General features: G+C 51.9%; 1 protein-coding gene across 4 annotated transcripts in view; it reads left to right on the top strand.

Annotated features, from left to right (window-relative positions):
* Positions 1 to 24,308, top strand: part of CPLX1 (complexin 1) — a 42,231-nt gene that overhangs the window by 12,924 nt on the left and 4,999 nt on the right. For 3 of the 4 annotated variants that reach the window (XM_019025196.4, XM_055384266.2, XM_031010434.3), the window contains one exon: positions 21,664 to 21,839. In XM_019025196.4, coding sequence (XP_018880741.1) covers positions 21,664 to 21,839 — 176 coding nt within the window. Of the gene's footprint in view, positions 1 to 9,304; positions 9,434 to 21,663; positions 21,840 to 24,308 lie in introns of those variants that run through there. The other variant, XM_055384267.2, reaches the window with a different exon arrangement.

Raw genomic sequence — 24,308 nt, 5'->3', positions numbered from 1 at the left:
TTGCTGTGTCATTTTGTTACAAGCTCCTTTTCCGTCCATTTAGCTTGCAGCTTTCTTTGTGTCAGAGACTTTCCCTGGATGCACATTTATGTTTCAGCGAGTCAGGAAAAGCTGTTGGAAGTCTTCTGTGCGTGTGTGGGAATTCTGGGCTTACCTGTGGGGCAAACGTGGCGAGCTGGCTTTTATGCTTGGGAATCTGCACAGGTCAGGCCCTTTAGGTCTTTTGGGGAGTGTGGCTCCATCTCCCCAGAAATGGATTCTGTGTGGCTGGATGATGGATCTATGAGCAGGGCAGTGGACTGGGCTTGAGTGAGGGCTCTGTAGGGTGCAGATATTCCATTAACTCTCTGTTTTCAAGGAATCACTTCTGCCCTTTAGGATTGGCACCTGAGGATTGGTCTGAGTCTGGGGGTCTCTGGTTCAGTTTCTCCAAGGAAATGATTTCTTGATATCTCATTGCCACGTGGGTGGTGGGCCCAGTGCCCTTTATACAGACCTTTCACCATCCCTCATGTCTGCCCCACTCGCCTGACAGCAGGGCCTCCAGTCCCAGAGTCTTCCTGGGGTTCCGCCCAGCTGGTCAGCTTCTCAGCAGCATCTCCCTCTGCAGAGCCCATCCGTGCACCTGCTTTCCATCGTCCCCAGTCTGATACCAATTTACCTGGCCTCTCCTCTCTTGTTGTGTTATTCTTGTGAAATTATACTATTCAGTTTCTCTTTTTTTTTTTTTTTTTTTTTTTTTGAGACAGAGTCTAGCTCAGCCACCCAGGCAGGAGTGCAGTGGCACAATCTTGGCTCACTGCAACCTCCGGCTCCCAGGTTCAAGCAATTCTCCTGCCTCACCCTCCCAAGTAGCTGGGACTACAGGCATCTGCCACCACACCCAGCTAATTTTTGCATTTTTAGTAGAGACGGGGTTTCACCATGTTGGCCAGGCTGGTCTTGATCTCTTGACCTCATGATCTGCCTGCCTCGGCCTCCCAAAGTCCTGGGATTACAGGTGTGAGCCACCGCTCCCAGCCTGTTCAGTTTCTTTACTCCCATCTTAGTGGGGTTGTGGAAAGGCACGTCAATAAGCATATATGTTCAATCCATCATGTTTAAACAAAACTCAGTACACTATCATTTGTAAGGGTGCCTGGCATTAGGACGGCCAGCGTTAGGACATTAGGATAGCCAGCATTAGAGCAGGCAGCGTTAGGACCCCAGGCATTAGCATTAGGATGCTCAGTGTTAGGACACCCAGCGTTAGGACACTCAGCGTTAGGATGCCCAGCATTAGGACACCCAGCATTAGGAACATGCTGGGATTACAGGCGTGAGCCACCGTGCCTGGCCCCTAAGTACATTCTTGAGTTTTGCTCTTGATGTGGTCAAGTCACTTAGAAAGAGTTTGGTCCTTTCCTCTCTTATTTTGGAACTTTGCTAGGTGGGATTCGAGCGGTATTCTGTCTGAAGATAATTTCCCCACACTCAAGCCCATACCCTTTTTATTACTCTGATGGACGCCCTGTGATTTATGACTTTTTCTTCTCTGTCTGTTGGGAACACTCTCATTAAAAGGCAGAATTGTCAGATTGGATAAAAAATGAAGATCCAGTTCTGTGCTACATACAAGAAACCCACTTTAAATATAAAAAGACTCTGCTGGGCGCGGTGGCTCCTGCCTGTAATCCCAGCTCTTTGGGACGGTGAGGCAACTGAATCACCTGAGGTGAGGAGATCAAGACTATCCTGGACAACATGGTGATACCCCTGTCTCTACTAAAAATACAAAAATTTAGCCGGGCGTGGTGGCGGGCGCCTGTAGTCCCAGCTACTCGGGAGGCTGAGGCAGAAGAATCATGTGAACCCAGGAGGCAGAGGTTGCAGTGAGCTGAGATCGCACCACTGCACTCCAGCCTGGGTGACAGAACAAGACTCCGTCTCAAATAAATAAATACATATATAAAGACTCTAGTCAGGTAAAAGTGAAAGGATAGGGAAAAAATAAGAAGAAAACTTGAGTGGCTATATTAATATAAGACCAAGGAGATTTCAGTGCAAGGTGGCTATATTAACATAAGGCCAAGGAGATTTCAGTGCAAGAAATATTGCCAGGGGTGAAGGAAGTCACTTCCTGGTGATTAAGAAGTCAGTTAATCGAGAGGACATCATGGTCTCAACTGCTTCTACACCCGACAGCTGAGTTCCAACATACGTCAGCAAAGACAGAAGGAGGTCACTGGAGAAACACACAAACCCACTGTTTTAGCTGGAGATACTCAACTCAAAGGACAGAGAAGCAGGAAGGATAGACAGGACTTGAGCAGCACAGCCAGCCAGGCTGACCTGCTTGATGTTCACAGACGCTCTGAGCAGCAACAGCAGAGTGGTCCTTCTTCTTTTCAGGCACACGTGGAGCATTTGCCAAGACACACCATATTCGAGGCCCTGAAACAAGTCTCAGTGCACGTGAAAGGGTTCAAGTCATGCAAATATATTCTCCAACTACAATGAAACACAATGAGAAATAAAGACAGAAAGGTATCTAGAAAATCCTCCAAATAGTTGGAAACTAAACAACCGACTTCTAAATAGCCCATGAGCCAAGGAAGAAATCAAAGTGGAAATTAGAGGCTGGGTGCGGTGGCTCATGTCTGTAATCCCAACACTTTGGGAGGCTGAGGAGGAAGGATTGCCTGAGGCCAGGAGTTCCAGGCCAGCTTGGGCAACATAGCAAGATCCCATCTCTATGAAAAATAAAAAAAAATTAGCTGGGCACAGTGGTATGCACCTGTAGCACTAGCTGATTGGAGGCCAAGGTGGGAAGATCACTTGAGCTCAGCAGTTTGAGGCCAGCCTGGACAACCTGGGCAATGTAGGGAGATCCCATCTCTATAAAAAATTTAAAAATTAGCTGGGCACGGCAGTGTGCCCTTGTGGTCTGAACTACTTGGGAGGCAGAGGTGGGAGGATCACTTAAGCCCAAGAGTTCAAGGCTGCAGTGAGCCATGATCTCACCACTGCATTCCAGCCTGGGTGACAGAGCAAGGTCCCACCTCTTATAAAAAAGAGGAAATTAGAGGCTGGGCGTGGTGGCTTACACCTGTAATCCCAGCACTTTGGGAGGCTGAGGTGGGTGGATCACCTGAGCTCAGGAGTTCGAGACCATCCTGGCCAACATGGTGAAAACCTGCCTCTACTAAGAATACAAAAATTAGCCAGGTGTGGTGGCGGGCACCTGTAATCCCAGCTACTCGGGAGGCTGGGGCAGAAGAATCACTTGAACCCAGGAGGTGAGGTTGCAGTGAGCCAAGACCACGCCATTGCACTCCAGCCTGGGCAACAAGAGTGAAATTCCATCTCGAAAAAAAAAAAAAGAAAAAGAAAAAAGAAAATGTGCAAAAGATTTGAATAGATATTCCCCCAAAGAAGATACGGGAATTAAAGGAATGATTATTAAGGATATATGAAGATGTTCGGCAGTGCCGGTCAAGGGCACACACCACAGCGAGATGCTGCCACACCCACTAGGGTGACCAGAGTCAACAGAGCCACTCACTCATGTGGAGAAACCCACGCCCTCACGCTCTCCAGTGGGAGCTTAAAATGGCACAACCACACTGGAAAACAGCTTGGCTGTTTCTTAAAAAGCAAAATAGAAATTTAATACGCAGCTGAGCAATTCTGCTCCTAGATGTTGACCCAAGAGAAATGAAAGCGCAGACCCAAGGCCGGGCGTGGTGGCTCATGCCTGTAATCCCAGCACTTTGGGAGGCTGAGGCGGGTGGATCACGAGGTCAGGAGATCGAGACCATCCTGGCTAACATGGTGAAACCCCGTCTCTACTAAAAATACAAAAAATTAGCCGGGCGTGGTTGCAGGCACCTGTAGTTCCAGCTACTTGGGAGGCTGAGGCAGGAGAATGGTGTGAACCCGGGAGGCGGAGCTTGCAGTGAGCCGAGATCACACCACTGCACTCCACTCCAGCCTGGGCAACAGAGCGAGACTCCGTCTCAAAAAAAAAAAAAAAAAAAAGAAAGTGCAGATCCACACGGACGTGTGCAGGAACAACCCACGGTTCACACACAGGTGGGCGGTTGAAGGAGCCGTGTGCATCCACGCCGTGGGGTCCTGCTCAGCATGGAGAGGGGTGAGCTGCTGGTGTGATGGGGTGTCCCGGAAAGCAGTGAACTCAGTAACTGGGCCAGTCCCCCCGCCTGCTGCAGATACCACATATTGCATGCGCCCCTTTATATAAAGTTCTAGAGAAAGCCCATAATCCATAGTGACAGGAAGTAGGTCAGTGGCTGGAGTGGTGGGTGGGAGGGGCCACACAGGCCACCATGAAACCCGAGGGCTGGACGTGTCCACTGTCTTGATTGTGGTGATGGCTTCATACACATATACATGCGTCAAAACAGATTTAGGGTATGTCAGTTACCTCCATAAAGCTGTTTAAAAGTTGGGTTCTGAGAGTTAGGGAGGACGTCTACCTTTGTGATGGCCACGAAGTGGTCACACATGTGGCCCCCACGGCCTGAGGTCTCCCCCACCCCCTCAGGCCATGTGACCGTGTTCAAGGCTGAATGAGGGCGGGAGGCAGGGCAGAGGCTCAGCAGCCACAGGGCCCGTTTCAGTGAGGGCAGGAGGCAGGGCAGAGGCTCAGCAGCCACAGGGCCCGTTTCAGTGAGGGCAGGAGGCAGGGCAGGAGGCAGGGCAGAGGCTCAGCAGCCACAGGGCCCGTTTCAGTGAGGGCACGAAGCAGGGCAGAGGCTCAGCAGCCACAGGGCCCGTTTCAGTAAGGGCGTGAGACAGGGCAGAGGCTTGGCAGCCATAGGGCCCCTTTCTGGGGGAGAATGAGAAGCTTTGGCCGGGCCCCACCCCGTGCACTCCTGCCCTACCCAAGGCTGAAGGGGCCTTGGGGAGTCATCACCGTTCCACTGTCTATGGACGAGGACGTGGGGTAGCGAGAGCCACCCGCCAGCCCTGAGAATAGCAACCGCAAGATACGGTTCACAGCGTGAGGAGCATAATCGTGTTTGAATATTGAACCATCCTCACTTTGCTAAAATGAGCCCCACTGAGTACTCACTGTGTTTCCCATGGAATTCAGTAAGGAACGCCAGACTCTCCTCCCGCTCTGGCCCAGCGTTCAGCACTGACATTCTCGCTGGAGCCCGGCCTGCCGCCCGCGCACTCGCGCTCTCTCTATCTCTATCGCTATCTCTCCACCAATTTTTGGCATTGCTCTTATGTTAATTTCACAAAAATAACCCAGAGGATTTCCTTCTTTTTCTCCGTTCCAAGAACATTCTAAATATCATTGGAATTATCTGTTTCTTGAATGTTTGAAAGAATCCATCTGTGAATTCTTAGACATCGTTCTCAGATTTTTACAACGGGTTTTAAAGACAATCCATTTCATTCAAGTTTTTAAGTGTATTAGGAAAGTGTGTGTAAAATATTATTTGACCATCTTCTTTCCTGTCTGGGTGTGGCTAGTTCTCAATCATTTCCCCTCGTTTTGTGTGTCCCGGGCTTCTTTCTGTCTTCTCACTCTGAGCAGCTGCCTGATGCCTCTTTTATGGGAGGTTCAAGACCTACCTCCTGAACCGCTGACTCTTTTGACATTTGTCTTTCTGGACGGATTCGTTTTGCCGTTAGCTTTGCAAACTCCTTTCCTCTGCCTGCCTTGGTTTGTTTGGTTGCTTTTTCTCTGGCAATTGGAGTGAGGTGTGTTTTGCTGTGTATGCCTGGGCTTGCCGGGAGCGTGAGCGTTTCAGGGAATGAACAGCATGGGCCACCCCTGACATGCCGCTGGATTGAGGCCTCGATACATCCAGTTCCTGGAGATGTGGTAACTGTGGTTTTAATATTTTCCAACTCGTTTGTTAGAGAGATGTTACATTTACAAGGGCCCAGGAGGAGGATTTTTATTTATTTTTATTTATTTATTTATTTATTTATTTATTTATTGAGCCAGGGTCTCAGCTCACTGCAACCTCCACCTCCGAGACTCAAGAAATTCTCTCGCCTCAGCCTCCCAGGTAGCTGAGACAACAGGTGCGTGCCACTATGCCTGGCTAATTTTTCATAATTTTTTTGTGGAGACAGGGTTTTGCCATGTTACCCAGGCTGGTCTTGAGTTCCTGGTCTCAAGCGATCCGGCCACCTCACCCTCCCAAGTGCTGGGATGACAGGTGTGACCCCCGCACCCAGCCGAGGATTTTTTATTCCTGGTTGTGCTGCACCTGTGCCATGACTCTGAGCCAAAGCATGCAGCCTTATTTCTGCTCTGGAAAACATATTGAGATTAATATATCAAGAAAGACAAATGTCAACAGAGATGGCCTAACATTTTTTTGACAGGTGAGATTATAAATCATTTAAAATTTATGCTACTCTGTTTTAAAAAAAATTTAAGGCCAGGCAAGGTGGCTCACGCCTGTAATTTCAGTACTTTGGGAGGCCGAGGACGGCGGATCACCTGAGGTCAGGAGTTTGAGACCAGCCTGACCAACATGGTGAAAACCCCATTTCTACTAAAAATAAAAAAAAAAAAATTGGCCAGGCATGGTGGCACCTGCCCGTAATCTCAGCTACTTGGGAGGCTGAGGCAGGAGAATCTCTTGAACCCAGGAGGCAGAGGTTGCAGTGAGCCGAGATTGTGCCACTGCACTCCAGCCAGGGCAACAAAGAGTGAAACTCCATCTCAAAAAAAAAAAATTTAAGTTCCGGGATACATGTGCAGGATGTGTAGGTTTGTTACATAGGTAGTAAACGTGTACCATGATGGTTTGCTGCACCTGCCAGCCTATCACCTAGGTATTAAGCCCAGCATGCATTAGCTATTTTTCTTGATGCTCTCTCTCCCCCTGCTCCACAGGCCCCAGTGTGTGTTTTTCCCCTCCCTGTGTCCATGTGTTCTCAATGTTCAACTCCCACTTACGAGTGAGAACATGCAGTGTTTGGTTTTCTGTTCCTGTGTTAGTTTGCTGAGGATAATGGCTTCCAGCCCCATTCCTACCCCTGCAAAGGACATGATCTCATTCTTTTTTATGGCTGTGTAGTATTCCATGTTGTATATGTACCACATTTTCTTTACCCAGTCTATCATCGATGGGCATTTGGGTTGATTCCCTATCTTTGCTATTGTGAATAATGCTGCAATGAACATACACGTACATATATCTTAAAATAGAATGATTTATATTCCTTTGGGTATATACCCAGTAATGGGATTGCTGAGTCAAATGGTATTTCTGGTTCTAGGTCTCTGAGGAATCGCCACCGTCTTCCACGGTGGTTGAACTAATTTACACTCCCATCAACAGTGTAAAAGTGTTCCTATTTCTCTGCAACCTTCCCAGCATCTGTTGTTTCTTGACTTTTTAATAATCACTATACTTACTGGTGTGAGATGGTATCTCATCGTAGTTTTGATTTGCATTTCTCTAGTGATCAGTGATGTTGAGCTTTTTTTCACAGGTTTGTTGGCTGCGTAAATGTCTTTCGTTTGGGTTCCTTGTAGATTCTGGACATTAGACCTTTGTCAGATGGATAGATTGAAAAATGTTTCTCCAATTCTGTAGGTTGTCTGCTCACTCTGATGATAGTTTCTTTTGCCATGCAGAAGCTCTTTAATTTAATTAGCTCCCACTTGTCAATTTTTGCTTTATTACGGTTGCTTTTGATGTTTTCATCATGAAATTCTCAACCTTGCCTATGTCCTGAATGGTATTGCCTAGATTTTCTTCTAGGGTTTTTATACTTTTGGGTTTTACATTTAAGTCTTTAATTCACCTTGAGTTAATTTTTGTATAAGGTGTAAGGAAAGGGTCCAGTTTCCATTTTCTTCATATGGCTAGCCGGTTCTCCCAGCACCATTTATTAAATAGGGAATCCTTTCCTCATTGTTTTTGTCAGGTTTGTTGAAAATCAGATGATTGTAGGTGTGCAGGCTTATTTCTGAGTTCTCTATTCTGTTCCATTGGTCTATGTGTCTGTTTTTGTACCTGTACCATGCTGTTTTGGTTACTGTAGTCTTGCAGTATAGTTTGAAGTCAGGTATATGCTTCTCTTTTTTGTGGTAAAATATATAGCATAAAATTTACCATTTAAATTATGTTAAGTGCACAATTCAGTGGCATTAAGTACATCACAATGTTGTGCAACTAACACCTCTATTTCCAGAACTTTTCATCATTTCCAACTGAAACTGTCTACATTAAACACTCACTACCCACTCTCCTTCCCCCAGCCCCTCGCACCCACCACTTTACTTCCTGTCTCAATGAATTTGGCTACTCTAGGGACCTCATCTAAGTGGAATCTTACAGTATTTGTCCTTTTGTGTCTGGCTTATTTCATTTAGCATAGTGTCCTCAAGGTTCATCCATGTTGCAGTTTGTGTTGGAACTTAATTCCTTTTTAAGGCTGCATAATATTCCATTCTGTCTATACACCACATTGTGGTTGTCCATTCATCTGCTGATGGACACCCTGGGTTGTTTCTCCCTCTTGGTTATTGTGGTTAATGCTGCTATGAACAGGGGTATGGAGGTATCTGTGAGAGACTCTGCTTTCAGTTCTTGTGGGTCTATACCCAGAAATGGAATCGCTAGATCATATGGCAATTCTATGTTTAATTTTTTGAGGAACTGCCAGACTGTTTCCACAGCAGCTGTGCTGTTTCTCATTCCCAACAACAAGGCACAGGGTTCCAGTTTCTTCACGTTGTTACCAACACTTGTGATTTCCTGGTTTTTGATAATAGCCGTCTGAGTGGGTGTGAGCCGGTATCTCATTGTGGTGCAGACTGACACTTGGCCCTTGTAAGCATTCCATGAGAGCTTCAAAGGAACACCTGTTATGTTTTTCAGGGTTTGGGTTCAGTGTGAACCTCATGTGTAACCCTCCGATCCTCCTTCTATCTTTAGATAATCATAACATGGGTATATTCATACATGATTGTTTTTCCTTTTTGCCTTCCAAACATGGGCTCTGCGACGCGTTTGTCTGCCTGTGGCTCTCCGGCTGCAGCACCCACAGCAGCCCCTCCCTCCCGCTCCAGGCCCCGGGCTTCCCTTTGTGGATGTGCGGTGGCCGTATGGCCACACGCCCAAGATATCACCTTGTCTCCAGCCACACGCCAGGGCCGCTGCCGAGACAGACGGTGCGCGAGCGTGCGTGGGCACGTTTCTCCACAGAGGAGCACCCGCCCTAGCAGGCCGCCGCGCAGGAGTTGGACGCCGGGTGAACTCCGCACGTGCTCGGCGGCGACGCACTGCGTTCCAAAATGGCTGCCGCCTGCGTTCCAAAATGGCTGCCGCCGCCCACCTTTCCCGTGGAGGCTGAGCCCGCAGCTCCCCACGCTTGCCGGCCTCCAGGCTGACGACCGCCAGAGCCGTCTCTGTGACTCTGCAGGCACTTCCCGAGCCCCCGCAAGGTGCGTTTTCACTTCTTTGTGACACTTGGGTTGAGTCTCCTCTGACATCAATTCTGCCATATGAACCTTAATTTTATCCAAAGCCCCAAAAAGAACAAAAGCGTTGGAGTTTAAGCTGAAGGTGCGATCCGGATTACATACAATTGCACATTATTGTTGATGCGGCTGACGTCAATATGATATTAAGCCTGCCCACCAAGAATCTGGCATGTCTTTCCAAAACCATATGATTTAAATCCATGATTTTTTTCTGATATAGGTTCTATAGATTTGCTTTTTAATTTATTTCTAAGTAGGTTATATTTTCGTACTTATTGTGTGTTTTCCTCATTATTGTAAGTGGAACGTCATTCCTGTTCCTGTTTCTAGCTTGTTCTTGACAGTGTGGGAGAAAACTATTAATTCGGAAGTATGGATATTGTATTTAGCCATGCTACCACATTCCATGATGTGTTCTGGTAGGTTTTTACTGCACTGTCTTGAGTTTCTTAGAGATAGGATCGTGTCATCAGGAAGAGAGGTGGGAGAGATGGAGAAAGAGAGAATTGGCTGTCTTCTTTTATGATATAACTCTTATTACCATCCTGTGTTGACGGGAATACGTTCGTGGCTGTGGGACTGTCATGGAATCTCCCTTCACAAGCCTAGATGATGCAGCCTCCTGCACGCCTAGGCCGTGTGGTGCAACCATTGTTCCCCGGCTGCAAACCTGCACAGCAGACATCTCAGTGAACACCACAGTAGCGGTAGCAGCAGGGTGAGGCTGTGCATGTAAGCACAGAAAAGGCACCGTGAGGCCAGGCGTGGTGGCTCACGCCTGTAATCTCAGCACTTTGGGATGCCAAGGTGGGTGGATCATTTGAGGTCAGGAGTTTGAGAACAGCTTGGCCAAACATGGTGAAACCCCATCTCTGCTAAAAATGCAAAAATTAGCCAGGCGTGGTGGCACACGCCTGTAATCCCAGCTACTTGAGAGGCTGAGGCACAAGAATGGCTTGAACCCAGGAGTGGAGGTTGCAGTGAGCCAAGATCACGCCATTGCACTCCAGTCTGGACAACAGGTCTCAAAAGAAAGAAAGAAAGAAGGCCGGGCGTGGTGGCTCACGCCTGTAATCCCAGCACTTTGAGAGGCCGAGGCGGGCAGATCACGAGGTCAGGAGCTCGAGACCACGGTGAAACCCCGTCTCTACTAAAAAAAAATACAAAAAATTAGCCGGGCGCGGTGGCGGACGCCTGCAGTCCCAGCTACTCCAGAGGCTGAGGCGGGAGAATGGCGTGAACCTGGGAGGCGGAGCTTGCAGTGAGCCGAGATCGCGCCACTGCACTCCAGCCTGGGCGACAGAGCGAGATTCCGTCTCAAAAAAAAAAAAAAAAAAGAAAAGGCACCGTGAGAATTCGGTGCTGTCGCCTTCCAGGGCACTGTCGTACATGCGGCCTGCTGTTGACTGAAACGGCCTTATGTGGCACATGACTGTGTCTTATTTTTTCATGCACTTCACCGGAACCTCCGAAACAGCGCAGAATCGCAGCAGCAGTTGTGTGTCATGCCCTCAGTCTTAGTGCAGGCAGATTTACTGTTTACCATTGTCCATTTTCTGCTTTTCTCTTCATTAATTATCTCTTCCTGTCTTATTTGGGATTATTTTGTTTTGTTTCTTTTGAATTTCTTAAGATGGCAATGAAGTTCCTATACTTTCTGCTCTTCTTTAAAATGAAGGATTATGAATTTCCTCCCAAAAAAAGTTTTAGTTCTGGACCCTAAGTTTAGACACCTAGTGTTTATCTTTCATGCTTTCTGGAATTTTTTTTTTTTTTTTGAGACGGAGTCTCACTCTGATGCTCAGGCTGGAGTACAGTGGCGCAATCTCAGCTCACCGCAACATCTGCCTCCCGAGTTCAAGCAATTCTCCTGCCTCAGCCTCCTGAGTAGCTGGAATTACAGACATGTGCCATCAAGCCCAGCTAATTTTTGTATCTTTTTTAGTAGAGACGGGGTTGCACGATGTTGGCCAGGCTGGTCTCAAACTCCTGACCTTGTGATCCTCCCGCCTTGGCCTCCCAAAGTGCTGGGATTACAGGTGTGAGCCACCATGCCTGGCTGCTTTCTGGAATTTTTACAGTTTCAGTTTTTATTTCCTCTTCAGTTGAAGGGTTACTTACGTCCTTGTTTCTAATATTTGGGCTTCCATAGTTAGTGGTTTGGTCATGTTTTTAGTATTTGTAACTTGATTAGATTATGATCAGGGAAAATGGCCTGTAATATCCCCAATATCTCTAGCTTTTAATTTGTTAGGGCTTCTGATCAATTTGATAGTGGTGCACTTTATTTTCAATAACCATTGCCCTCTTAAGGGTACACTCCAATGAGTTTCACCATCACCGTGGTTAAGACTGCCTGGCCGGCCGGGCGCGGTGACGCACGCCTGTAATCCCAGCACTTTGGGAGGCCGAGGCGGGCGGATCACGAGGTCAGGAGATCGAGACCATCCTGGCTAACATGGTGAAACCCCGTCTCTACTAAAAATACAAAAAATTAGCCGGGCGTGGTGGCGGGCGCCTGTAGTCCCAGCTACTCGGGAGGCTGAGGCGGGAGAATGGCGTGAACCTGGGAGGCGGAGCTTGCAGTGAGCTGAGATTGCGCCACTGCACTCCAGCCTGGGCAACAGAGCCAGACTCCGTCTCAAAAAAGAAAAAAAAAAAAAAAAAAAGACTGCCTGGCCTCAGGCAATCTACATTTCTGTCACTATAGATTAGTTTGCACCCAAATGTACATACATGAAATTAAATAATTTGTATCTGGCCTTTTACACTCAGCATAAAGACTTTGAGATTCTCCCGTGTTGTTTGGTGTATCAGCAATTCGTCTGTCTCTGTTGCTAAGTGATGCTACCTGTGTGGACATACCACAGTTTGTCTATTCACCTGTTGATGGACATTTGAGTTACTTTCTGGTTTTGGCTGTTACAAATGAAACTACCATGAACATTCCTGTTCCTGCCATTGTGTGAACTTAAGTGTTTGTTTCTCTTGGGTAAACACCTAGGAGTGGAATTTCTGGGTCATTTGGTGGTGTGTTCAATTGTACAGGAAAATGCTCAACTGTTGGCAAAGTGGTTGTAGCATTTACCTTCCCACAAGTATGCATGAGTGTTCCAGTTCCTCCACCAGTGTTCCTTGCCAACACTTAGCACAGTCAATCTCTTTAATTTCAGACATTTGAGTAGGAATGTGGTGGTATCTCTGTGTGATTTAAGTTTGAATTCCCTTATGACTGACATGTCGATCAGCTTTATTTGTAACAGCCACGTGTGTCTTTTCGTGCAGTCATGCATCATGTAACGAAAGGGACAAGTTCTGAGGACTGTGTCATTAGGTGACTTTGTCGCTGTGCGAACATCAAAGAGTGCACTGTTGCACACCCAGATGGAGCAACCCTGCATGCCCAGGCTGTTGGGGGTAGCCTGGTGCTCCCGGGCACAACCCTGCACAGCACGTGACTGCCTGAATGGCACAGCAGTTGTAACACAGTGGTGAGTATTTGCGTACCTAAGCACATCTAAACATAGAAAAGGTACCACGTGGTACACCTTACAACGGCTGCGACATCATGTTGCATTACATGGTCCATGACTATACTTAGTTGCCATCTGTTTCTCTTCTTTGGTGAAATGTCTTTTGTCCACTTTAAAAATCAGGTTGTTTGTGTTCCTGTTATTGAGTTGTAAGAGTTTTTTGTGTATTCTGCATATAAGACTTTTTTTTTTTCTTTTGAGACAGAGTCTCGCTCTGTCACCCAGACTGGAGTGCAGTGGCCCGATCTCGGCTCACTGCAACCTCCACCTCCCAGGTTCAAGCAATTCTCCTGCCTCAGCCTCTCTAGTAGCTGGGACTACAGGCACGTGCCACCACGCCTGGCTAATTTTTGCATTTTTTTTTTTTTTTTTAGTACAGATGGGGTTTCACCATGTTAGCCAGGCTATTCTCAATCTCCTGACCTCATGATTTGCCCGCCTCGACTTCCCAAAGTGCTGGGATTACAGGTGTGAGCCACTGCGTCTGGCCAACCTTTTGTTTTTTTGAGACAGAGTCTTGCCTTGTCGCTCAGGCTAGAGTGCAGTGGCACGATCTTGGCTCACTGCAACCTCCACCTCCAGGGTTCAAATAATTCTCCTGCCTCAGCCTCTCAAGTAGCTGGGATTACGGGTGCCCGTCACCATGTCTAGCTAATATATATATACACATATATATACACACACACACACACACATATATGTATATATACATATATGTGTGTATGTATATACACATATATTTGTGTGTGTATATGTGTGTGTGTGTGTGTGTGTGTGTGTGTGTATATATATATATATATATATATATATATATATTTTTTTTTTTTTTTTAGTAGAGACGGGGTTTCCCCATTTTGCCCAGGCTGGTCTCGAACTCCTGACCTCAAGTCATCTGCCCGCCTGGGCCTCCCAAAGTGCTGGGATTACAGGCATGAGCCACTGCGCCCGGCCTAAGATCTTTATCAGATGTGTGGTTTGCAAATATATTCTCTCAGCCTGTGGTGTACCTTTTCATTTTTTAAGACAGTGTCTTTTGAAGATGTTAAGAAAAACTCAAACTGTTTTTCCCTTTGCCCTCACTCCACAAGGATAATCAACACAGAAGACATCTGTGACCAAATGTATGAAGGTTTTCCCCACCCACCAAGCAAGCAGTCAGTCCGGCAGTGGACAACAGCAGGGTGTTCTCCAATTCAGTTCCATTCTGATGCTGTCTACCTGAAGACAGCCTCAGAAACCCCATGTTGAGGGCTCAATCCCACAAGGCTGCCCCCTCCATCCCACCAGTCGCAAGTCCAGGACCCTAGAATGTCTGAACGACCGGCTTCGAGTTGGGGTTCATGCGACCCCCTCTTGGGTTTAATTCCTAGAGCAACTCACAGAATTCAGGGAAACACATGCCTATGGTTTATTACAGAGGATCTTTTTATTTTTTATTTTTTGAGACAGAGTCTGCCTCTGTCGCTCAGGCTAAAGTACAATGGTGCAATCTCGGCTCACTGCAACCTCTGCCTCCTGGGTTCAAGCAATTCTTGTGCCTCAGCCTCCTGAGTAGCTGGGATTACAGGCACATGCCACCATGCCTGGATAATTTTTGTATTTTTAGTAGAGACGGGGTTTCACCATGTTGACTGGGCTGGTCTCGAACTCCAGACCTCAGGTGATCCGCCCATCTCGGCCTCCCAAAGTGCTGGGATTACAGGTGTGAGCCACCATGCCCAGCCTACAGAGGATATTTTCAAGGATACACATAGCCAGATGAAGAGATATATGGCCAGGCCTGAAGGGTCCCAAGCATAGGAGCTTCCACCCTGTGGAGTTGGGGTGCCACCCTTCTGAGGAGCTTCCACCCCGTGGAGCTGGGGTGCTACCCTCCTGGCATGCGGATGAGTTCTTCGCCTTCCTTCCAGCTTCCATGTGCCCAGCTCTCCGGAAGCTCCTGAACCCCGCCTCTTGAGGAGACTCCATCGGATAGGCATGGTGGAAGAAGCATGGACGTCCCCATAGAAATGCGACTGATGAAAAGGGTGTGATCTAAACCCAGCAAGGCCTGTCCAGATTCCTCTGGGCCTCTCTCTGCAGCGTTCCTTCCTCCAGGGCACGGGGCAGGGCCCCTTCTGAAATGAGGGCTTATGACTCACCAACAGGAAGTCAGGGGAAGATTTGAGTCCTGCCCTGCACAGGTGAAAAGAGGGCAGAAGGTCAGAGAGAGGGGTTCTGTTTCCTGATTCTAAAGGGCCCCAACATTATAACAAGGGCCATGGGAGTGAGAGGCAGGAGCCATAGATGAAAACATATATATATATCTCATAATATCGCAGAAGAGCAAAAATGTTTAATGTGGATGAAATTCAGTTTATCAATTTTTCTTTTTAAGATTTATGCTTTTGTCACTTATATAAGAAATCTTTGCTTAAGCCAAAGTCCCAGAGATTTTCTCTTCTGTTTTCTTCTAGAAGTTGTATAATTTCAGCTTTGACATTTAGATCTATGATTGATTGTGAGTTCATTTTTATATAAAGTGTCAGGTAAAGAAAAACATTTAGTTATGTGTTTATTTTGCACATGGATATTGAATTGAGCCAGTGCACTTCTGAAAGCACTGTCTGGCCGGGCACAGTGGCTCACGCCTGCAATCCCAGCACTTCGGGAGGCTGAGGCAGGCAAATCACTTGAGCCCAGGAGTTCGAGACCAACCTGGGCAACATAGTGAGACCTTGTCTCTACAAAAAATGTTTTTAAAAAATTAGCTGGGCATGGTGGCACATGGGAGGCTGAGGTGGGAGGATCAGTTGAGCCCAGGAAGTTGAGACTGCAGTGAGCTATGATTGAGCCTCTGCATTGCAGCCTGGGCAACGGAGCAAGACCCTGTCTAAGAAAAGAAAACAGAAGTAAGGACTATCCTCACCCTCATTGAATTCCCTCTGCAGCTCTGTCAAAAATCGATTGACGATATATGTATGGGTCTATTTCTGGACTTTCTATACTTTCCATTGATCTATATGTCTGTTCTTTTTTTTTTTTTTTTTTGAAACGGCGTCTCACTGTCACCCAGGCTGGAGTTCAGTGGTGCCATCTCGGCTCACTGCAACCTCCGCCTCTTGGGTTCAAGTGATTCTCCTGACTCAGCCTCTCAAGTAGCTGGGATTACAGGCACACGCCACCACACCCAGCTAATTTTTGCATTTTTAGTAGAAACGGGGTTTCACCATGTCCATCAGGCTTGTCTTGAACTCCTGAGCTCAGGTGATCCACCCACCTCGGCCTCCCAAAGTACTGGAATTACAGGCGTGAGCCACTGTGCCTGGCCTATATGTCTGTTCTTTTGTTTATACCATAGTGCCTTGATTATAGTAAGTCTTTTTGTTTTTTTGAGATGGAGTCTCGCTCTGTCGCCCAGGCTGGAGTCCAGTGGCGCGATCTTGGCTCACTGCAAGCTCTGCCTCCCGGGTTCACACCATTCTGCCTCAGCCTCCCAAGTAGCTGGGACTACAGGCGCCTGCCACCATGCCCGGCTAATTTTTTGTATTTTTAGTAGAGACGGGGTCTCACCGTGTTAGCCAGGATGGTCTCGATCTGACCTCGTGACCCGCCGGTCTTGGCCTCCCAAAGTGCTGGGATTACAGGCGTGAGCCACCACGCCCAGCCTACAGTAAGTCTTAGTCAGGTTGTGGCCAGGCTCGGTGGCTCACGCTTGTAATCCCAGCACTTTGGGAGGCCGAGGCAGGTGGATCATGAGGTCAAGAGTTCGAGAACAGCCTGGCCAACACGGTGAAACCCCGTCTCTATTAAAAATACAAAAATTAGTTAGGCATGGTGGCAGATGCCTGTAATCCCAGCTACTTGGGAGGCTGAGGCAGGAGAATCACTTGAACCCGTGAGGTGGAGGTTGCAGTGAGCTGAGATCCTGCCACTGCACTCCAGCATGGGCGACAGAGCTAGACTATTTGCTGAGCACCTGCTGTGTGGCAGGCTCTGCTCTAGGTGCCAGGGATGCAGCTCCGAGCTGACTGCCTGCTCCCATGGGGCTTTCTGTTAGCAGACTGGCAATCAGAAGCAAACACACAACAGACGGCACCATTTCAGGTAATGGACAACTACAAAGGGAAATACAGCTGGTGACGGGCCAGAGAGTGGCAAGGACTGTGTTTTTCTTTGCCTACATTTATTTGGGATTCATGTTTAGTTCTACAATCAATAAGAATGTGTCTGTGTGTTGTGCAGGGGTCCAGTTTTATTCTTTCCCATTACGTATCCTGTCCCATCTGGGGATACTGCATTCTTTCTCCAGGGTCCTGAGCCTCTACCTCTGTCTCTGGTCCCACGTGTGGGTCCTGTGTCTGTGGGCGTCTGGGGATGGGCTCCCCACTCTGGGCCCGTTGTCTGTCTTCCTCCCACTGCACCATCATCATTCTGTCTTGGTATCTGGTGGACCTCACTCTCCTCTTTTTCCTTCAGGTGTCTGTCCTGGCAAATGGGCCTTTTGCAGGTCTGTATGCAACACTCAGCTTGTCAGATTTCACAGAATTTTCTTCTTAATTCTTCGGAGTTTGGAGAGGATGGACGTCTTTACGTGTGGAGTTACCCTGGCCAGAAAAATAACAAGTGTCTTTCTTTATTTAGATATTGTTTAATTTTTCATTCAATTCTATAATTTTCCCCATAGTTTTATTTCAAGTTAAAAAGTATTTTTCCATTCTTAAAAATTAACATTGGGCCGGGTGCAGTGGCTCATGCCTGTAATCCCAGCACTTTAGGAGGCCAAGGCAGGCGGCTCAGGAAGTCAGGAGTTCGAGACCACCCTGGCCAATACGGTGAAACCCGTCTCTACTAAAAATACAAAAATTAGCCAGGCGTGGTGGCGCGTGCCTGTAGTCCCAGGTACTCAGGAGGCTGAGGCAAGAGAATTGCGTGAACCCGGGAGGCGGATCTGGAAAAGTGGTGAGGCCCACATGAAGTGTTCAGTGGGGTGGTCGCTGGTACCATGTCCAGGTCTCAGCTTTGACAAACACTCGGTGGCTGCAGTGTCAGCGTCTAGGGAGCCCTCTTATACAATCTCTGTGACTCTTCCGTAAATCTACAATTATTTCAAAATGAAGCTTTAAAAATCAACTTTAATGGATGTAGTATTTACATATACATTATGTATAATGTACACTAAATTGAATGCAGCCATTGTCATTGTACTTACCGTGTAAGGGAACCCTGGGCAGGGTTTTGACCTCAGGGGCGGCTGCTCTGTATAAGCAGATCCCCCCGGAAACTGCCTGGGCGTCTCGGGAGCGTGGGTGCCACTCCAGCAAAGGTCTGGGAGGTGGGTTCCCGGGAAGAGCCTCAGGGCTGGGAACGCGCGGCCCTGACCCCACCCTCCCCGATGTCTGCAGAGGAAACGTCTCGGCTTCTGCCCCTTCTGCTACCGCGAGGTGGGGTGGGCGGTGGAGTCTCAGCAGAGCCAGAGGGCAGGGAGGCGCCGCGATCTGCACCCCCCCCTCCCCCCCGCCGTTTGGGGCGAGCTCCCGGGTGGGCAGGGCCCCTCCCGCTGGGACTGAACTTCCTCCCCAGAGGGTTTGTCCGCCTGTGCCGCTGTGGGGGGCGTTGCCAGCCCCGTCATTGCCGCGGGGTCGTGCCCGGTGCGCCCCCCCACCGCCTCCACCTCTCACGGGGGGAAGCTGAGGCTCAGAGAACGAGGGAGGGGTGGGGTCGGCCCCTGTACGTCGAGGCCAGTAGCGGACCCCAGCCAGACTGCGGGACTCCCAGCCTCGGATCCGACCCCCCTGCAATCAGAGTCGGGGTGTCCCAGCCTCAGGCACCACGTGGGACCGCCCCTCCTCTGGAAACGGGGGCGGGGGGGGTCGCAGCGCCGCCCTCCTGCGGATGCGGGATGCAGCTCATGCTTCCAGGGTCCGGCGGGGTCGCGGGGTGTCGAGGTCGAGGCCGGCGGGGTCGCAGCAGTGCTCGGGGCCGCCCGTTCTGCGCCGGTCTCGCCGCTCCGGCGTCTGTGCCCGGAGAGCAAATGGCACTTTGGGTTTCTGTGCCAGGAACAAGCTTCCCGCAGTTTCTGTTGCGCTCCTGGCTGCGCCCAATTCCCAGCTTTTGGAAGCGGTTCTGGAGGCGCCTCCGTGCAGTACCCGGGCCGAAAAGCGGAGGGGGGGCGTGGGCGGCATCTGTGACGCTCCCCAGGTTCGCGGCGGGTCCCTCTGAGCCTAGTGGCTTTGCAGCCTGCGGGGAGCGCGAATCCTCGGCTCCTTAGAGGTGGGCCTTCCAGAAGCCTTTGGCGCCTGGACCAGCCCAGGGCTCAAGTGGGGCCTCCACACTCTCAGAGCGGGAGGGCCCCCCACAGGCACCCCTGGAGCAGAGCGCAGCACACCTGGTGCTCTATAAATGCCCGCTCCCGCGACTACACCCAGAGCCTATGGGATCAGCTGGAGGGGAGGGAAGGGGCCAGCCCACTGAGCTGCGGAAGCCCTGCAGCCCCCACCCCTGCCAGGAACCCCTTCCATCAGGAGAGCAATGTGGGGAGAGACCAGGCTCACCCACCTCCTTATAGACGCCAGTCCTTTCCAGGAGGGAGAAAGAGCCACGGGTCACTCACTTTAGGGTGAATTAGCTTTTCTCATGGGGGTTAAGATTTGCGCAAAGGCAGTCAGGACTGTGGGGGCTGTCCTTGCCTCCCCCACACACCTGCTAGAGACAGCCCGCTGGAGGCAGAGACATTTTGGTCCAATGACTGGGGACTGTTAGAAGAATCCAGGAGCAACTCTACTGTGACCCAGTTTCCCTTGAGTCATGGGCCTAAAATCTGCTTTGCAAAACATGGCAGATGCGGCTGAAAACTGACCACAAGGCTCTTAGCTTTCTGTTGAGGAGTCCAGATCTGTGCCATCAGCCAAGTGCCTGGCATGGGCTGCCTGCCTGTCCCCAGCAGCAACGAGGGCAGCAAGAGGGGCTCGTTCTCCCCACACCCCACTGCCTGTGATAGCTTCAGACAGCCAGGATATGGGGGGCAGGGAAACAGGTGCAGTCGGCGGCGCCTGCAGGATGCAGGCATGGCCCTGTCTGAGTGACACCTTCAGCCCAGAGCACTCAACCAAAAAGCTATTCTCCTCCCACCAACAGCTCGGGCGTTCCAAATGACAGCTCCTGCCCACCCTCGACAGGGAGCTCACTCCTGAGTGACTGGCAGAGGCAGCACTGGCACAGATAGCTACAGGCGAGGGCGTCGCCCCAGGCTCCGTATAGCATGGCGCTTCCCGGTATCAGAATAGTAATGGCGAGGGGGAACCCAGAGCGCCAGGGACACGGAGCTGCTGAATTCACAGAAACGAGGTGGGGGGCACACCTGGACCCAGGTGGAAAGTGGCTGGGTGGTGTTAGTCTAACCCACAATTTCACGTGACATCTCTACCCGAGGCATGGGCTCAGCTGGAAGGGGCAGTCCTTAGGAGGTCTGGCATCCAGGGGGCAGAGCCCAGAAGAGGCAAGATCTTCAAGGAGGGGGCAGAGCCAGTGCCTGACCACTGAGGAGCACCTCGAGAGGGGGCCGGGTGGCCGCGGGGGGAGAGCGGCATTTGCAGGGGCAACGTGTGGCCGGAGTCCCCTCACACACATGAGGCTGGTCCAGGAGCACCCCTGCAACGCTGAGGGCTATAAGTGGCCATGGGGGAGCCTGGCCGCTCTGCCAAGTCACCTCCCTCAGTGACACCTGTGTGCTGGGTCCAGCCAGCTTGCTCTGCTCTCTGGAGCTGCCGAGGGCCAGGGCTCCCCGCAGTGCCTGCTGTATTCGGAGCCCGTAATTATGCATCTCTGTCCTGTGGGCTGAGTTGCAGAGCTGTTTAGGGAGGTGTTTGTGGGGCCTGTGAATCAGCAGCTCATGAGAAAAGTAGTGACTAGCACTGCAGAGCAATTAGGGCCTGGGTGCCAGCAACAAGCGGTCCCCTGCAGCCCCAGCAGGGCCCCTGCCATCCCCCATGCCAGCTCCTGCCCCAGCAGGGCCCCTGCCAGCCCCCATGCCAGCTTCTGCCCCAGGGGTCAGACTTGGTGACCTTGCCTCTGACAGCCAGCCCTGCCCCTCAACCCACTGCCTGCATAGATGGCTGAACCGCACCACCTCCAGGAGGCCAGGCCTCTGCTGGACACATGACCAGAGAAGACGCTTCAACCCCTGGAAGCTCACACACAACCACAAGACCACAAGCCTGATCACACAACCACATGCAGTCAACCACACACACGCACAACCACACAGCCAGGCATGCATATGACACAAACACACACAGAACCACATACAGACGTACGACCACGTGATGCACACACGAACACAACCACAACAGCCACACGTATGCATAAGCACGCAGTCACAGGTGCATATAGACGCGCAACCACAGCGCCACTCTCCCTCCCCCCACGGAGTTGCCTGTGTTTCTTGAGGAACAGAAAGCAAAGCGGGAGACCCCAGCACACTTGATGGAGGGTCCCAGGCAGGAGGGTCAGGGCTAGATGGAGGTGGGAGGAGCGGCTGGAGGGTGGTGCGGGCAGCCAGAGGGTCGGGTGGATGGAGGGTTTGGGGGGTCGGCCAGAGGGTGGGGGAGTGTGGCTGAGACACTAGCCTGGCCTTGGACATCTGAGTGGGGCGGTCTGAATCACCAACTTCTGTACCAGGGGCCACCAAGGACATGGGGAAGATGCTCGGGGGTGACGAGGAGAAGGACCCAGATGCCGCCAAGAAGGAGGAGGAGCGGCAGGAGGCGCTGCGCCAGGCGGAGGAGGAGCGCAAGGCCAAGTACGCCAAGATGGAGGCCGAGCGCGAGGCCATGCGCCAGGGCATCCGAGACAAGGTGCGCGCCGGGCCGGGCCCGGCCTGCGGGAAGGCGGCCCTGAGTCCAGCAGGGACCCAGACCCCGCCTGGGTGGAAGGGGCTGCCCGGAAGAGTGGCGGGCGTCCCCCTGGGTCTCCTACCCTTTGGGGGCTTCAGAGTGGCGGAGGGGTGAGGGGTGGGGCCCCCGGATTGGGCTCCCTCTGTGGGGCCCAGCCCCTCCTGCTCCTGACCACAGCGCCGGCCCTGGCGGGCTTCCTAGGCCCGCATTCCGATGCGCAGCCCTGCGTGGAGCCTGGCTGGCTGCCCGGGGCCCTGGGCCGAGGGGTCGTGGGGCGGCCACCTGGCATGGGGCGTGCGCTCTCAGGTGAGCCCGGCCTGGAGCGAGGACTCAGGGAGGGGGGCACCCACTGGGATTCACGAGGCGGCCCAGAGTGGCTGCCGGCACCAGGACAGCCACGCACGGTCACTCCCACTCAGCCCGGTCCCCTCAGCGGCCAGGTCCGAGGGGCACGAGGCACAGGGAGCAGCCTGGGTCCCGACAGCCGCTCCGGCTTCCTCGGTGGCTCCAGCACGGCCCTGGCTGGAAGCCGGGTGGGCACAGACATCAGCCTGGAGGAGTCTCCAGCCAGGGGTGAGCGGGCATGGTGGGAGATGTTCACATCCCACATAGAAGGGGCCTGGGGTGCTGCCTGGGGCCCAGTGCTCACCCCGTGCCCTGGCCCCGAGGGTAGGGGCCGCAGCAGGCCCGGCAGACCAGAAGCTGTGTTGCCCAGAAGGTGGCCTCAGTCCCCTGTCCTGGATGGGCCAAGATGGCCTGGCTTCGGGGTGGGAAGGTTCAGACTCCCGGGACCCCTCCCTGCTGCTGGCGGCACCTGGAGCAGGCGGAGAAGCTGTTTCCTGGCCTTGTGTCAGCCGCACCCAGGGAAGGGTGGGCTCCACGGGGTCTTGTGGGGAAGCTGGAGCTCCTGAAGTGGACAGAGGTGGAGCTGGGAGGGCAGGGGCGGGGCAGGTGCGGCACATGCAGCCGCCGTACCCAAAAGGCCAGCCCCTCCCCACCCACAGATTCTCCTCACACCCTCCGGTCCCTCGCAGCCCCCCGCCCACCGCCATGCACCCTGGAGGGTGCAGAGAAGCCGCTGATGGGGAGTGGGGGCCGGGCGCCCTGGCATCCCACCCAGGGTCACTGGACGTTTCCAGGGGTCTCCTGTTGATCGACTTTGCTGTGCTGGCTCACGCCTCCAGCCCACCCCTCCGCCCCCCGCCCCCCACCCCCTGCCCCGCAGCTGGCCCAGGGCTTCAGGAGGAAGTCAGGGGAAAATGCACCATCTCAGCCAGGCAGCCACAGTCCACTCGGATGTGCCCGGGAGACTGTGGGTATCAGGAGCGGGAGACAGGGACAGGAGAAGGAAGGGGGAGTCAGAGAAGAGAGAGACAGAGACACAGAGATAAAGAGACAGACAAAGAGACAGAGGGAGAGACAGAGGCACAGAGATAGAGAGAGAGACAGAGGGAGAGACAGAGGCACAGAGAGGGAGAGACAGAGAAAAAGACAAAAAGAGGGAAAGAGACAGAGAGGGGAGAGAGACAAAGAGAGGAGAGACAGGCACAGAGAGAGGGAGAGACAGCAATCAAGGCCAAGACACATGGAACAGAGAGGAGAGAGCCCCAGGCAGAGCTAGAGAGAGCTGACGCTGGGTAGAAGTGGAGGTGGCAGTGGGTAGCAGCTGAGGGAGGGACACAAAGCGATGGTGGGCTGGGGTCTGGGAGGGCTGTGTCTGGGTCCGTGTATCCAGGCAGGTGTCTCTGGAGTGGGTCTGGTCCCCTGGGCTCCGGCCTCTGCTGGCATGATCCTAGAGGGACGCTGGCTGTTCCAGGCCATGTCATTCCTCAGGGTCCCCAGAGGCAGGATAGGGCAGGCTGAGGGGACCATGTCCAGGCCCCAAGGAGGTGGGGACAGGGCCAGCAGTGTCAGGGACCGAGTGGCCCGGGCAGGATGTAGCAGCTGCACCCTCCAGAGACTGGGAGATGCCAGGAAGAGTGAGGCCCAGGAGAGGGGGAAGCGTAAGCACCTCCTCAGCTTCCATGTGGGGCCCAGAGCTGGCAGCTGGGGTGCGGGGCTCGCCGGTCAGGCCTATGGGGAGCTGGCCCGACCTTGCTGCCAGGCACCAACCTGCGATCCTGCCTTGGTCTAAGCCCCTCAGAGAACAGCAGGTGGCAGGGATTGAGGCCACACACTTGTCCACAAGAACAGCCCCCTCCGCAGCCCACCGGCCCCTCAGGCCTTGGAAGCACCAGCCTCTCTGCTCTGGAGGCCCTGCCACAGTGGACCCCCCCAGACCCCACGTCCACACCTTCCCCACAGAGTCCTCCTCCACAGAGCCTTTGGGGTGGGGGAACCCCGCCCTCAGGCATGGCCACCTGTTGGGGTGGGGGAACCCTGCCCTCAGGCATGGCCACCTGTTGGGGTGGGGGAACCCCGCCCTCAGGT

Source organism: Gorilla gorilla, chromosome 3 (genome assembly GCF_029281585.2).
Source record: "Gorilla gorilla gorilla isolate KB3781 chromosome 3, NHGRI_mGorGor1-v2.1_pri, whole genome shotgun sequence".
Taxonomy (NCBI): Eukaryota; Metazoa; Chordata; class Mammalia; order Primates; family Hominidae; genus Gorilla; species Gorilla gorilla.
Note: the sequence above shows the minus strand (reverse complement) of the source record. Positions and strands in the feature narration are given on the sequence as shown.